General features: G+C 36.7%; 1 protein-coding gene across 3 annotated transcripts in view; it reads right to left on the bottom strand.

Annotated features, from left to right (window-relative positions):
- LRP2 (LDL receptor related protein 2) overlaps positions 1 to 16074 on the bottom strand; it is a 125835-nt gene that overhangs the window by 72366 nt on the left and 37395 nt on the right. For all 3 annotated transcript variants that reach the window (XM_069861157.1, XM_069861158.1, XM_069861159.1), the window contains exons 10-21: positions 13765 to 13893; positions 12384 to 12553; positions 9993 to 10216; positions 8995 to 9201; positions 7284 to 7486; positions 6411 to 6551; positions 5269 to 5472; positions 4197 to 4389; positions 2870 to 2995; positions 2454 to 2584; positions 1567 to 1704; positions 400 to 681 (exon numbers count right to left, since the gene is read on the bottom strand). In XM_069861157.1, the coding sequence (XP_069717258.1) occupies positions 400 to 681; positions 1567 to 1704; positions 2454 to 2584; positions 2870 to 2995; positions 4197 to 4389; positions 5269 to 5472; positions 6411 to 6551; positions 7284 to 7486; positions 8995 to 9201; positions 9993 to 10216; positions 12384 to 12553; positions 13765 to 13893 (2148 nt within the window). The remainder of the gene's footprint in view (positions 1 to 399; positions 682 to 1566; positions 1705 to 2453; positions 2585 to 2869; positions 2996 to 4196; positions 4390 to 5268; positions 5473 to 6410; positions 6552 to 7283; positions 7487 to 8994; positions 9202 to 9992; positions 10217 to 12383; positions 12554 to 13764; positions 13894 to 16074) is intronic.

The following is a 16074-nucleotide window of genomic DNA, read 5'->3' as shown; positions in this document are numbered from 1 at the left end:
TTCTTGTTTGTGATTTAAAAGAAAGACTTAACTCTGAAGAAAGAAGCACTAAATGTGACATAAAAGAACTCCTGAATATCTTAACAACTATAATTATCCCACTGCTCTCTCAATTTACTTGATCAAAAAAAAAAAAAACTTGGAGACACTTCACAGTAAAACCAGGGAGTGAAACAATGATTTAAAAAAAATGCAACATTTTTCTTTAGAAGATAAATTTTTTTTATTCTGTAAACTGAGTGTTAAGAACCAAGAAATATGAATATTTTGTGTATTCTTTAGGTGGCCAGTGCTGAATCCCATCTTTCCATGAGTTAACCAAATAAAATCAGACTGACCCATCAGAACTTCTGAAAAGCAAACAACAAATACTAACTGTAAATTACAGCAATTACTTACTTAAATAACCACAGTTTTGTTCATCACTGTTATCATGGCAGTCATCAACACCATCACACTGATAGTGTCGAGGCACACATCTTCCATTACCACAGGAAAATGAATGGGAGCCACATTGCAAAGTGGGTGGCTCATTGGATGGATCTTCAACACACGTCAGCTGATTTGAAGCCAGCTTCATGCCATAAGGACAACCACAAACTCTCTGAAAATTTGGTACTGGGAAGCAGAAATGGCTACAGTCTCCATTGGGATTCGTTCCTCTATTACAGTAGTTAGAGCCTTAAAAAGTGACAGAGAAAATCCATGTATACATTACTAATAACAGTTTGAGAATTATTAGAAGTGCATAGTAACTCTAAAAGAATGTTATACAAAAAAAGGACTCTGTAGGAAATCCTGTTTGCGTACATTGCAAACCAGGGTCAAGTACACAGACAGTATTAGTAGCAGTATGTTCGAAGTCCCACGTTCCATATACTTTTCATTGGCACAAATGTTTATGGAAGCCAAGAACCTGCTACTAAATCTCATCCAATTTTCTGCCTGTATTCAGCAACTGTCTGGAAACAAGTACACTATCACAAATTAGGACTTTAGGCTGCACAAGGCTGGGAGACCCGACCCAATCTTTGGGCACCAAATAGGTGGTGAGCCTTAGCACACAGTTTGATCGTATGTCTGGCAAGTGCATTGGGTGTTTTACTGAATTAGCTACACTACCAAATTCTTGTTTTAGATTATAGAATTGCACAGAATTCAGCAGTGAAAAGAAGACAAAACTAGACATCTATGCACAATGATTACTTTAAGAATAGCAGTTTGATTAATAAGCGTTTACCTAATTCCTTAAAATAAATACTTCCAATACTTTTAAGTAAAACTTCTACTGGAGGAAGAGAAATACAAGGTTGTAATTGATGATACAATTTCACAAAGTGCAATGGAATCATAATTTCATTTTACAAGGTTTATTTAATAAAGTAATAGAAGTGGTGGAGGAAAACTATATACAATCACTGATTGCAAGTGCCTGTGCTGCCTCTCCTGTGTGTCAGCTAAAACTCAGTATAGCCATTTCTAAAATTGAGAGTGGAAACCTACTGTCCTGATATTGTCTCTTATTCCCTATTTCATGTCTTTCATCTATACAACAAAAGAGCTTACCTATTTGGGAATGAGCATCATATGCTTTAACATGCATAATGTTACTGATGCCCCTCCTAATAATAGTCATTTCTCCTCCATCAGACTTCCTCACTCGAACTATTCCACCCAGTCTCCAATCAGTGAAGTAGGCATAACCTGTTGTGAAAGACACTTAACATAAAACAACTACAGAGCAATATGACATAAAAGATAAAACATTATGAGAAAAAAATGCAAGGCTTTTCATGTAAATTTAATAATTTTTCATAACCGTTTAATGAAAAAGACAAAAATACTTTTATCATTAACACAAAGTGAGTCTTCAATCATAGGCAGATATAACTCAGAAAAATAAGCCCTCTCAGATTTCGCTTAAGTTGAGATATAACAGATTCAACTGATGTTTCAAATTTTAAGACAATTTTAAAAGTCATTCATTAAGATAACTCTCCAGGAAATTTTATAATATTCACGAACATTTCTTTACATATTATCAGAAGGGGTCGGATGTTGACATCTTTCTTCACAGACAACACAAAGCCAGTGATAAACTCTACATAAAATTAACAAAATCCTGTAATTGCTGATCACCTCTAGGGATATGATTTACCTTGTCTGTCTAGCCTGAGCAGTCCACCTTGGAGGCTATAATTGGTACACAATATCTGTCTTGTTGCATTAAAAGAGTTACCAGATCTACCTCAAATTATTTAAACACAAATAGACATAAAACCATCTCTAAATACAAGCAGGAAGTACTAAATATTTATTTTTATACAAACTTTAAACAGTGCTTTTTATAGGAAAAGCAGTATTACAAAGGTCACATTATTTTATCTCACAGATCATTGTATGAAAAAGAATCTGTGATAGTAATAGATAATATTTTTCCGTGCCAGACTTACCTCCAAAAATAGTAAGGCCAAATGGGTGAGTCATCTGACTAATACGTTCCAGAGTGCGTCTGTCCAGCCCATCAAAGGTGCTGTGCTCAATTTTATCAAAGAAGGCATCCACCCAGTACAGCCTTAGAGCACTAGAAATAATGAAAATATAAAATCTCTTCAAATGACACTACGTCCATTAGGAAGCACCAACATTTTCTCAAATAATAGTCTTAAATCTCACAAGAGGCTGTTGGGGTGTGTGGGGAGGGATGCTGAGAAAATCTTACATTTTACAGGCTTTTCAACAAATTGAAATATAAAATCTTCAATATGAATGTGCCAGTGCATGCAATCTAACAATCCCTTTATTTTTAATCCCTAACAGTTTAAAGACAAAAACACACTTGCTCAAAAAGCTTTTGTGTTGTGCTTACCTCCAGTCGATGGCTAAGCCATTGGGCCAGCCTAGTGTTGTATTCACAACTGGCAAGGAATGGGATCCATCACTCCAGGCCCTCATGATTTTAGCAGGACGGAACCAATCTGTCCAGAATATATATCTGAAAGGACATACATCAGACTACACATGAACCAAATGATACCACATAATTGAACAGCGCAAATACCGAATAGCATTAACATTCTTTGTTCCACATCATCACATATCCTTGAAATCACTATTTTATTATAGTCATCTGCTCAATTGGTAGTAGTACCAATATTTATCCTGTGTGCAATAACTTCCAAAAATCTTCAGAAGGGGTTTGCCCCTTTAGGCATAAAATATGTGTAACTTTGTTAAAATTGTTAAAGATTCCATTTAGGCACTGACAGGGAGGAAGAATCAAGAAAAAATCCATCTTTGAGTAACACAAGTAAGCAAGACTATTACAAAGAATTTTCTCCTGATCCTGTTGACTTATGCCTACAGTCAAAGAGTTGAAGCTCTTTGAAGAGTTACATAACTTTACAAAGCAGCAAACAAAAAAGGATCCAAGTTCAACACAATTCTTATGAGATTACTTCCAAAATTATACATATTATATATGTATAAATTGTGTATACATATATGTTTTATATAAATTTTATATATATAGTAATTTTTTTATATATTACGCATATGTAACAGTGAAATATGTAAATTCAATGTCCAAGATTTAAGAAATTCTGTAGTACGGTGGTATGAAAGTGAACTATGTTGGGAAAGAAACGCTGCTTTTGCATGGCCAAAATAAAAGAATATTGAATTTGAAGTTAACCATTTCCATCAAAGAAAGCAGGGCTTCAATTTATGTACAAAGAATCACATGTTGTAAGGTATGTATCAAATACAGCCAGTAGTATCTAATATGCTTAAAGAAGGAAATTCAGACAAAAAATAAAGGAACTAAGGTTAACCTTCTGAGAACTGAAGGGCTGTTAAAGATACTTTAAAAAAATTCATCTTTCAACTATGAAAAATAGTTTCCTAATGTGAGTAATTCAAAGAAACAGTTATTTTGCCTGTTTATCGACACACAGGAGTAAAAGATAAAAACTGGTGCTTTTAAAGAGAACACTTTTGAGTGCTTCTTTCATGTGGAATCTCTATCACCTTGCCCTTTCCTCTGGGTGCTGAACAAAGACAAGAGAACTGAAAAGAGATTGTATTCTGGAAAAGAATATAAATGCAAACAGAAATCTAGAATGAGATGTAAATTTAACCTGACAAATTCTGCTTAAATCACGCATTTGTTCACATAGTTACAAAGCTAACCTTACCCAATAACAGGATGAACCACTATTGATCGAGGATTATTTAGATTCTGAACAATAGCTCTCCTAGATTTATCTGCCAGCCTCATCACACTAATGCTTCTATATCGAGGGTCTGTCCAGTACAGATTCTTTGAGATCCAGTCAAAGGCCAAATCTTCAACACTTTCCACTCTATTGGCTGTCAGGACTTCTCTTCCTAGAGTTTATAACACAAATAATGATTATAAATGCTTAAGAACACAGGAAATAAGATGAATGCAGTATTCTGTTCACAAAACTGGTGGTTACCCTTGGTAAAAACGCTGCCTCTGTGCTACTTTATATAAAGACCAATAACCAAGGAAAGGGGGATGCCCTTTACTCGAGGCAAAGGAGGTATATGTTCAGAAACACAAACACAAGAGGAGGAGACATAAAGACTACCCAAAGACAAGAGAAAAATCTGTCACTAAGTTTACGTTGAAAGGAGTTTTATGAACGAAGGTCATCAAGGTCAGTGCAGTAAGGACATCTTGCTCAACAGCCAGAACTCACCTACTCTGTACGTACTAATGGTCAGCTGCAGCCTACCATTACTTTGACCAGAGGTAGCAAACGCAGAAGACTATATACTAACTTAATATATATTTGATCATTATTATAAATTGGAGAGTAACCTTCACACTACCACAAATAGCAGTTCTAGCTCTCACAATCATAATGTTATTTTTCTGTATTACAGTGTAACAAACATTCTGCTCTCCACACAGGGAAATTAAAAAGAGAATCTCAGTTTCATACTACTGAACGGCATTCACTAGTCTGCATAAACAGACTGGTGATGACAAATACTAATTGTGAGAAATGCTACAAATAGTTAATTCCCAAACACATTCAACAAGTTTGTCAAAGAGGAGGAGACTTCAATGAGCTCAGTATGAATTGAACAAGTATTTTTTACATTCACCAGATTACTGGGGTGACACTGAGATTTGTCTCTATACCTCACAATGTGACTTTTTGTGCTTCTTCCTAGAAACATATATTCTACTCTACTTACCACAATTACTCTACAATTTCTAAGAATTATTCTCACCTGAACCATCAGTTTTCTGTTTATAGATCATGTCTTTGGTTGTGTCTGAAAAAAAAATGGTGTCATCCTGAGCAGAGAAGTCAATCCCAACAAAGTATGAAGGGCTCCCTGTTACAGGTATGATCACATCTTCCTGGGTGGAGAGATTGAATGGGATCCCCCGCACTGCCAGCTGTGATGAAAACAGCAGGAACTGCTGCACAGCTGTAAAAGAAAACATCAGGCAAAGTCTTTACTTATTCACAAGGCGAGATAATTGAACATTAACTAACTTGAATTTTCCTTTGGCAACATTAATAACCTGGGAATAGAAAAGAGAAGAATTAGAAAACAGAAATTTAAATATACACAGAACTAAAAATTGAAGAAGAAAAACAAAACCTAACCCAGAATATTAGGTGATGTGGTCAAATATCCCTCTTGCATTAATATTGTGGTATTATATTAATACACCTTTACAGAAAACATTATCGCTATAAAAGCAGAAATCAACTTCCATGCTCACCTCTTCACAATCATCTACAAAAAAATACCTCACAGACTTTGTGGAGCCACCATAAAACCAGACCGTACCCCAGCTAGCCAGAAAAATGCATGGTCATATAGTAAAACTATAGACATCTTCGGCTTGATTTGCCAACAGATACTCATGGTAAACTGCACACTAGTGATAATTCTGCACTCAAACAGGAAGCATCAAGCTGCTGATGGAAGCCCACGGCTCCAAAAAAGAATCTCTTATTCTTGCCATATGTGTTCAAAAGAAGATGATGAACCTAATCTGCCCACTCCTGCACAGGAAAACAGTCTTACATGTTCAAAATAATGCAGAATCTCCATATTAGCAACCATTCATGATTGATTTAAGGATTAAGAGCTTAATCATACAGGTATCTACACATATCCCATTGTCTCTCTTAAAATGTTCTTAAAAGGTGGTGAGATTAAGTTGTTTTGGCTTGAAATGAACATCAGAAGAAACTATTACATTGAAAGCTGTGAACAAGAGTTATGATAGAAAAACATTAAGTCCTTGGCATACTGAACCCACAAAGCTACTGAAGAGAGGAAGAATGTTCTAGAAATAACTCTAAAGCTAACAGAATGGCAGTATTTCCAACAAACATAAGGCATTTCCTTACCAACACAATGTCGTCCATCTACATGCAGATCAAAGCCCAGTATACATCTACAGCGATAACCTAGTCCATCATTATCTGTTTTGTGGCTGAGAACACAGATCTGTTCACATCCCCCATTATTACTTCCACAGGGATTTCTTACTGGAAAATAATACAGGTAGGATTATAATCTTCATCCATTAACCTAATAGCATCATTATCTTGATTTCTCAGGATCCTTTCATCATTCCTAATAAATCATGAGGACTCTGTGGGTATTACATCACACAGATATCATACACCACCAGTTCTACCCTGGAATGCACCAAAATAGGAATTTTGATAGGAATGGTTGGACTCGATGATCCGGTGGGTCTCTTCCAACCTGGTTATTCTATGATTCTATGATTCTATGAAAATCACATCAGCGCTAACTGGCATCCAACGTACTTAGCTCTGTATAGAGAATAAATACATAGCACACAGCACCGAGACCACAACTTCAGCTATAGATTTCTGCATTTAGATCTGCTTCAGAACTGTATCTCACAGAATCCACTCACACTGGAAGCCTTTTCCAGCTGCATCCTCATTGCACTGCTGAGGAAAAAAAAGAGTCCCAAACACCAACACTGCTCATAAGCGTAAGTTTGACTCTTCCAAACATCAACACATTTAATAAACTCCCCCACTCGTAAACATTGCATTTGACAGTTCATTAGATACAGGAGCTGGATGAAACTACTGTGTGATAAAACATAGTCCAGTTTGACAATAAGAATTTATGTATTGTAATTATCAGTTATTTAGATCAAAGTAACAGTCTCATAATTCTTACCAACTTTTGGTAAAATGGTTCCCAAACTTCCCTTAATAATCTACTTATTACCTTACCATATGGCTGCCTGGCAGCGTGGTAAACCGTCACTCCATAAGGTCTCAATGAAGACTGGTAGATCACTTGCGGGTTAGATTCTGAAAACTTATTAGCTTTCACCACTGCCATTTTGGTCCAGTCAGTAAAATAAACACTGTGCTCAAATAAAGTGATTCCATATGGATGAGGAACCAGTGAGCCTCCATGAGCTACTGTTCTCCTGTCATAGAGATGGTTTTAAAATTATTTATCAAATATTACCTAGAAAATAACTTTAATAACAGAGGAGAGGATACAGGATTATTAATTCATTCACTGGCTTTTGCTTCTGCATAGGAGGTGTCAAAGTACAAATTAAAAAGACCAAATGAACTGATGACATGAAGGTAAACATACAGGATACACAATCATAAAAGATACAGTACGAAAAACAGAGCAATCAAAAGTGTTAGCAATTTCCAAGAAATTAGTGTGTAAAGACAATGACTCAAAAATGTAGGAAAATATTGATAATTACTGAGAGAAAATTAGAGAAACAAGCCAAACAGAGGAAACCAAACACGTCTGCAGCAATTTGAAATATTCAAGAAAACTTGAATATAAAAAAAATTTATAGCTGCAAAAAAAAATTATATTGTGACAATATTTTTCTGGATATGTATTAGGAGACAGAGACATTTAAATGCTCATGCAATACATAACAATAACACTACCATATTATTTCCATGGAGTCATTAAAGGATGTCTACAAAATCCCATGAATTCTACAGCTCTACTCTAGCAGTTCCCTAGGTGATTTGGGTTCATGTTGTAGGCATGCAAGATGTGAAACAAGTGAACAGCAAGCTGTGTTTCAACATTCTTTGCAGACTATGCCATTGCCTCTTGCCTACTTGCACAACATCTACAAGATTCTTGGCGTTGCTGTAAGAGATGACTTTTTATCTCCAAAACCCAAAGATTTTACTGAACACACTCTTGCCTTACTAAATCCTGATGAAGGAGCAAGATACCAGCATCATTTTTATAATTTTGTAAGTGAAAAAAAATACATTGAGCAATAAACTTGTCAAATGAGCAGAGGGCTGTTTTTCAAGTCGATATGTAGGAATTATGTTAAAAGAGACAATTTTTTTCTTGTTTGCGTAACAGAGACTAATCACAGCTGCAGAGATAAAGCAGGCTTCTAAACACTACACTATAATAAGCAGTCCCATAAAACTCAAGGACTCATTTTATGCATGCTGTAATACAGTTACCCCAGCACCACAATAGGGTGAGTGATGACTTAATTTCTGACAGCAAAGATTTATAAAATGAAGGAGAGCACTTAATACTCATTACACAAAGTGGTGCTTTGGAGTGGAATGCATCAAATAAATCCATTCATGAAAAAGACACAAAGAAATTATAATGGGACAACATCTATAATTCAAAAGTAATAAAAAGCAAATGCTATAAAAATGTGTAGTGTAATGGTGGACTATAAAAAATTACATTAAATGAGAAGTTCAATAGGTATTCAAGGAAGAAAAAGAACAAAAAATGATTAAGTAATTAAGGATTTTCTAAAACTAGCATGACACCATAGATATCAAGGTGCATCTCATCCATTATGTTGTAATTTTCATCCTTTGTGTATCTCATTTTGTTAGACAAATCTTTCTTTGAAATAGATACACTGACTATTTTGTATCTGTAACTTCCAGGGAATAATATTTCTCCTACCTTTGAAGCCCATCATAAGTTACAGTCTCAATGTAATCAAACCGGCTGTCAACCCAGTAAAGTCTCTTTGATACAATATCCAGAGTTATTCCAGCAGGCCAGCCTAATTTTGTTTTTATCAAGACCTGACGATTTGTGCCATCCATGAAGGCCCTTTCCACTTTAGGATCACCAGACAGACTATCCCAGTCTGAGAAAAACAAATAGCTATAAAGGAAAAAGAAGAAAGAAAAAAAAAAAAAAAAAGAAAGAAAGAAAAGAAATCCCATGTTTCCTTGACTTTTTAACAAACAACAGAATTTTACACAGAATTTAAAACCAGCACCTTTTCAAGACAGCCCTGGATTCTCTGCTGGCATACTATGAAAATATCACACCTACTGCCCTGGAAGTAATCAGCATTTTTTTTTTTATTATTGCATGAATCTAAAAAGAAACATGCTTTCAACCCGAAGGACACACAAATGCCGAGTTTCCTTATTAAAATACAGACTTAAGTGTACTGCCAGAAATAAACCAATGACAAATAGATGCATCACAAAAAAAGCATCCATCACTACACTTGACATGAAATTCCTCTTCCCTTTCTCTGAGGATCCAAGTTTCCATGTCTCACATACATTTCTGAAGCCTGTTGAGTTGGGAGACACTAGTTTCCCTGGCTTCAGTCCATTCCTTTATTTCAGATAGGAGATCTGTGGATAGTATCACAACAGAAACCTTTCAGGATAACTCCTACTGTTCTGCAGCACAACTCCACAGTTCCCCTAAGCTGCTCATGCACATACAACGCTACCCATAAAACAGATTCCAAACATTCAGAGTAAAATCAATGCACAGCCCTCCCACAAAAATTTAAGTTGTAGAATAGAATATAAATGTTTTAAACACTTTGTTTCTAAAATAACCACCCTAGCTATTTCTTAATTCTCCTCCTTTTGCATAGATATAAAGGAATTTCTGATGTCTTTTACCATTATCTGACATGTATAACTTACCCAACAGTTGGATCAAGTGCTATTCCTCTAGGATTTCCAAGATTTTCAGCAATAAGAGTCACACGATTTGTTCCATCCAAGTTAACCATATCTATTCTGTTCACGCTAGTCTCGACCACGTACAGTTTATTGTTAACCCAATCCACTGCTAGATTTTCAGGTGTGTCAACTGAAACATTTAAAACTTCTTGGAAATCAGAGCCATCAATATTAATAGAAAATACCTGAAAATGATACAAATATTGTCAGTGCCCACACAATGTTTTGCTAATCATAAGACACGTGACACTTGTCCTTTATCATCACGTTGAGCACAGATCCACAACTGGTCAATAGATACAACCAAGTTACTCACAAAGTTATTCCTTTAGGCAAGGGTTTTTTGCAGAAGTTTGGAAATCAATGCAAAAACTAATGGAAGCCTGCTTTCAACTAACATTTCTGCAAAATAAACACAACAACAGCCTAAACAGCCTTGTGCTTGACCAAACATGAAAAATTGCTGGATTAAAAAAAAAAAAAAAACAAACTCATGAGGAAAGTGCATCTTTCTTTCCTGGAATCAAGTAAACCCCAATATTTTCATCAACTGAAAACAAATGAACATGCTTTAGTAAAGCTGTCATCGGTGACATCAGTGATCACAAACAAGAGGGGGAGCTCTTACTGCATAAACTGCTAAAAAGAAATTGCAACGTGAAGAAAGAAGGGGAAAGCTCTTCTCCCTAACAGAAAGGAGAATGCTCAGCACTGCATCTCCTTTATTTAAGGCTACTTCTAACAGCATCATGCCTAAGAAGAAATAGCGTTGTTACCTTACAAGCAAGCTCAGAGCTACATGAAACAAAGAGTATAAACATAATTTTACACAAATAGTCATCATGTCATTATAACACTGGGGAACTGGAAAAGCTGGGAACCAACATCCCTTTTTTTTGAACAACAGCATGAATTTTGGGAAGTATTTAAGTGAAAATATAGATTGCCACAAGTAAACATATGAAAAAAAAAAAAAAAGACATGAAATAATGACACCATTTTGAACATTCTTCAGGTCCAGGTAACAATAATCAAAAACTATTTAACTGTCTATTCTGTTCTTTGGAAACCTTGTTGATGGAAGAGCTTATGGGCATTAGGTTATCAGGCAGTACACTAAATGAGATAAAGATGACACAGAACACAACCCACATTTTTCTGCTTTAGTCTACATCTTAATCTTAAAAAAAAAAAAAAAGGACAACCAAAACAAACCCCCTAATAATACTTTTCTTATAAGTCATCAGGTGAAAATATGCGTCATATAAGAGAATTCTTCATGTCTTTGTTTTCACCTGGGTATTCTAGCTAGGACTTAGATTAATTAATCCTAGTTAATTAATTTGGATTTAACTATATTTGGCACATAAAAAAAGCAGTCCTAGCCATCTGGGGAGCACACTGAAAAAAAAAAAACAACTACATTGTCTTTTGTTTATTCCTCTTACAGACATAGTGTGAATCTCCTGTCTCATATAAGTTCAGATATAACCCTGACTTAATTCGAGCTTTGTAAATGCAACTGCAGTAATGGGAACACATGACAGTAAAAATAAAAATGCCAGAATTGTGGACAAGTCAAAAATTGTGCAAACAAATCCTGCCCTACTTGACAGCCATGAAAGGTGCTTTCCAATAGAACCAACATGGCACTGCAGCAGAAACCACAGTTTACAGCTTATGTGTAGTTTCAGAATTACAACGACATCAAATTGATCTTTACGTGGCGGCAGGCCATGGATTCTCCTTCACTCTGCATGACAATCAACATGAGGATGAAGACCATAGAGTTTAATGTTTTGACCTAGAACTTTTTTGTTATGCATGGAGAAAACTTTTCCAACTTTCACAAGGGCTCTATACTCCTAAAAATAAAAAGTAACAAAACATTGGCTCATTACACAAAATACTGTCAATATTTGTTATCCAACCTCAATTACAGTGCCATTTGAAGTGTAAGAAGAAAACTGATCTTTATCATCGTGGAACGAACACAGCTTTTACATTTTAAATGATCATGTTTCAAAAAATTACCAAGAAAAATTTGTTCCGTTTTGAAAGAATGTCTACTATTTCTCTTAATTAGTTTTTTGGACTCCATCTCAAGTAAAATTAAAAGTTGCTCAAGACATTCCCACATAATAGGATTCTTTGTTCAATGTCACATGTAATAGTATAGCTTCAAAAATGCAGTCATTAACATAAAACATTTCAAGGAGATTTTTTGTTAGGAAACAAAAAATACAGCAAGCTTCTGCTCTCAAAAATTAAAGCCTATCAACACATTCTGCCTCTGGCAGTTCTCTGCTTCCACATACACAAAAATATATTCTTCTTGAAACTTCTACCCACCTTATCTTGCACTGTATCGGTCCAAAAGATTCTGCGCAGGTAAAAGTGAAAGTCCACTCCAACTGCAACCCCACGATTCTGCGACTGCACCAAAGTACGAAAACCTCTTCCGTGAAGATCTCCAATCAGCAAATCACGGCCATTGGAAAAAATAATTGATGCAACACCAGCTGAAATCAAGGGGAACAAACATATGACTACTTTGCAGGAAAGGTATTCTGCAAAGGGGCATTGAAAGATATACATGTTGTCAATACACACTGAGCATAAAGGTTTAAATAGATACTGAGACTACAATTTGTATAAATGTTTCTATATGAGATGCGAGTACTAACTTGCTTTGATGTGCCTTTGTTTTCTAGACTTGGAGCAAACCAGGCAGGAATATGTATTTGAAGCCCTACTAGGTAAAACTTACACAAAACCTCTGTGCATCTCAACTCCAGAAGACTACTACTGCTCTTCTATTTCCTTGCTTTAGCCCCTTAATCAAAGTATAACCTTACCTAAGATTTTTCTTCTCCATACAACTCAGATGTTCCTTGACTCTAACAGGCAAACCACATTTCTTATGTTTTTATGTACTGCTTTATCCTATCTACCTTCTTCATTGTGTCTTCTCATAAGAAAATCTTTGCTGTATACAATACAAGAGAGACTCCAGCAAGTCTTTGAAGGAAAGCTCACTTTCAAAGTAGGTGTCTGTTGAAAGGTTTAATATAAAACTGACAAGAATATATTTAAGTCCAAACCCTATTCGCCTGCTTTCAGAACAGAGCAGGAGGTGAACAACCAGAAACAGCTACCTACTGTCAGTGGGGAACCACAGTCTGTGTGAGACAAGCATTCTCCCTGAGTTCAGACTGAGATACTAGAAGCCAGGAGCATGGTTTCTCTCATATGAAACTGTCCAAGCTCATCATTCAGCAAAACCATCTTCTTGCATGGCACAGTTCTTCAACAAAAAGTCACATTTCCTATTTTCTTGATTCTACTGAGTCCCACCAAGAGCACATCAGTAAACTGCCTCCCCAGAGAAGCAAGATTTTGTCTACTGAGCAGGGATCTCACCATCACCTCCCAGCTCTGCAGAAGTCAGGAACGCTGAGAAAGCATGAGAGCCCAGAAGATGTTGTTTTGAGGAGAAGCAACCCTGATGAGACAGTCAGCTCTGCAAGCTTGCATGTGCCAGCAGATATGGAGTCTCTTGTTGATAACTACTGATGTTCTGAATGCTGTGCTGACCTTAAGTCCGTAACACCAGACTTATGTTAAAATCAAACACAGCTGTATGGCACAGCCATGCAAATTGTCTCATTTTATCTATCCTATGTTATTTAAGTCTAACAATAGAAAGAGACTTGCGGTGCTGCACACTAACCTGATGTGTTGGCCCGACAATGTCGATGATGCTCTAGGAAGTAACCCTCCACACAGTGGCACTGGTGATGTCCCACGCGATCTTCACACAGCTGGTCACAAACACCCCACATTTTGCAGTCATCAAAATCTGTCAAGTGAATAAGGAATATTTATATACAATGCTTTGTATAAAACAGATGTCATGACATTTGGGAAGGTGCAAGTTTGTCCTCTTTCTCCATACTTTATATCTGCTTGCAAAACTGGGGCACGGGAAAAAAAGTTTTTGTATGTTTTTTCACCAATGTTTCAATTTTCTATTTCTATTTCTGGTCAACAAAACAACTAATTTTTGCTGCCCAGGGACCTAACTGTGCCCTGCCTTTCTCCCCCAGAATCACACACACAACTGTTAGGAGAAAAGGCAAAAATCATTGGAAGGGATGTCATTGCCTACTTCCCATAATACAGAATGTGTTTATCCAGTATTCTTCATGCAACAGATTTGTACGCTTTGCACACACACTCTCGGGGGTCCATACTGGGCCAAGTCTTGTTCAACATATGCATCAATGACATGGCTAAGGGGACAGAGCGTACCCTCAGCAAATTCACTGATGATACAAAACTTGAATGAGTGGCTAATGCACCAGAAAGCTGTGCTGCCATTCAGCAAGACCTGGACAGGCTGGAGAGTCGGGCAGAGAGGAACCTAATGAAGTTCAACAAAGACAAGTGTAGGATTCTGTACCTTGGGAGGAATAAGCCTCTACATCAATACAAATTAGGGGTTAAAATGCTGGAAAACAGTTCTGCTGAGAATGACCCGGGAGTCCTGGTGGATAACAAGCTAACCATGAGCAAGCAATGTGCCCTCAAGGCCAAGAAGGCAAATGGTGTCCTAGGGGACATTAGAAAAGATTGTAGCCAGCAGGCTTGTAGAGATCATCCTCCCCTTCTATTCTGCCCTAGTGAGGCCACATCTGGAGTACTGTGTCCAGTTCTGGGCTCCCCAACTCAAGAAAAGACAAGGAAATACTGAGGACATTCCAATGGAGGGCTACAAAAATGATCAAGGGACTGGGGACTCTCTCTTATGAGGAAAAGTTTAGAATCTGGGTCTTTTTAGCCTGAAGAAGACCTAGAAGGGATCTTATCAATACTTATAAATATCTAAATGGTCAGTATCAAGAGGATGGAGCCAAACCCTTCCTAGTGGTGCCCAGCAACAGGACTAGGGGCAACTGGCACAAACTGGAATACAGGAAGTTCCACCTTAACATGAGGAAAAATGTCTCTTCTGTGAGGGTGACAGAGCACTGGAACAGGATGCGCAGAGAGGTTGTGGAGTCTCCTTCTCTGGAGATATTTAAAACCCGCCTGGACACATTCCTGTGTAGCCTGCTCTAAGTGAACCTGCACTAGCAGAGGGGTTAAACTAGATGATCTCCAGAGGTCCCTTCCAACCTGACCATGCTGTGATTCTGTGTTTTAAGCCCTCTCTGGAGGAGAACCCTACCTTTATGTTAGTGCAGTGCTCAAGCTAATCAGTCCTGCTAAGCAGCAGTGTTTACTAGCTCAGACTTGGTACCATGCCAACAGGTGTCTGACTGCCAATTAAAAGCTGGCCATGCACCAGAACCAGATGGCAAAAAGTATAGAGTTCACTTTGGCATGCAAAATACTATATAGGTAGATCTTGCAGCTAGGACGACCTACCAAGTTCTCACAGATGTGCTCTACAAGCAGTTTCTAGAGAAATTGCTGCAGAATCTTCTAAAATTTTGAAAACTAGTCATACAAACAAGGACTTTTAAAATTCTGACTATTTAAAACAAACAAAAAAAAATCAGATCTGAACACCGTCTGTTGTTTCATCTTATCTGTGGTTATTTAAAGCCTAGGAGACTTCTGACACTGCTTAACAGCTGGGTTTGACATTAAAAGTCTGACCTTCTACATTTGAAAACCATGAGCAGAATCAGTACATTATATTGCTGGAAACTGGTAATTACACTGCAGAGCCAAAAAAATAAAGAAAATGAGATCTCAAATATTCTTCCTACTGGAAGTTCTGGTGCTAAACATTTATTAACATGTAAGCGAAAATGAAATGTTTACTCAATAGAAGATTTTAGTACTGAAAATATGTTGTTCTCAGTAGTTTTCCAGCTTCCATATGAGTTAAAAACCTTTAGTATATAGTAAGCCAGAAGCGAATGAAGAGAAGACAAATTAAAAAGATAACGATTTCAACACTTTGCTAACATTATCTTCTGGCCTTAAACCAATAACATTCATTTAAACTAAGATCTGAAATTATACACCA

This window comes from Phaenicophaeus curvirostris, chromosome 7 (genome assembly GCF_032191515.1).
Source record: "Phaenicophaeus curvirostris isolate KB17595 chromosome 7, BPBGC_Pcur_1.0, whole genome shotgun sequence".
Taxonomy (NCBI): domain Eukaryota; kingdom Metazoa; phylum Chordata; class Aves; order Cuculiformes; family Cuculidae; genus Phaenicophaeus; species Phaenicophaeus curvirostris.
This window is presented reverse-complemented; position numbering and strand designations above follow the sequence as displayed.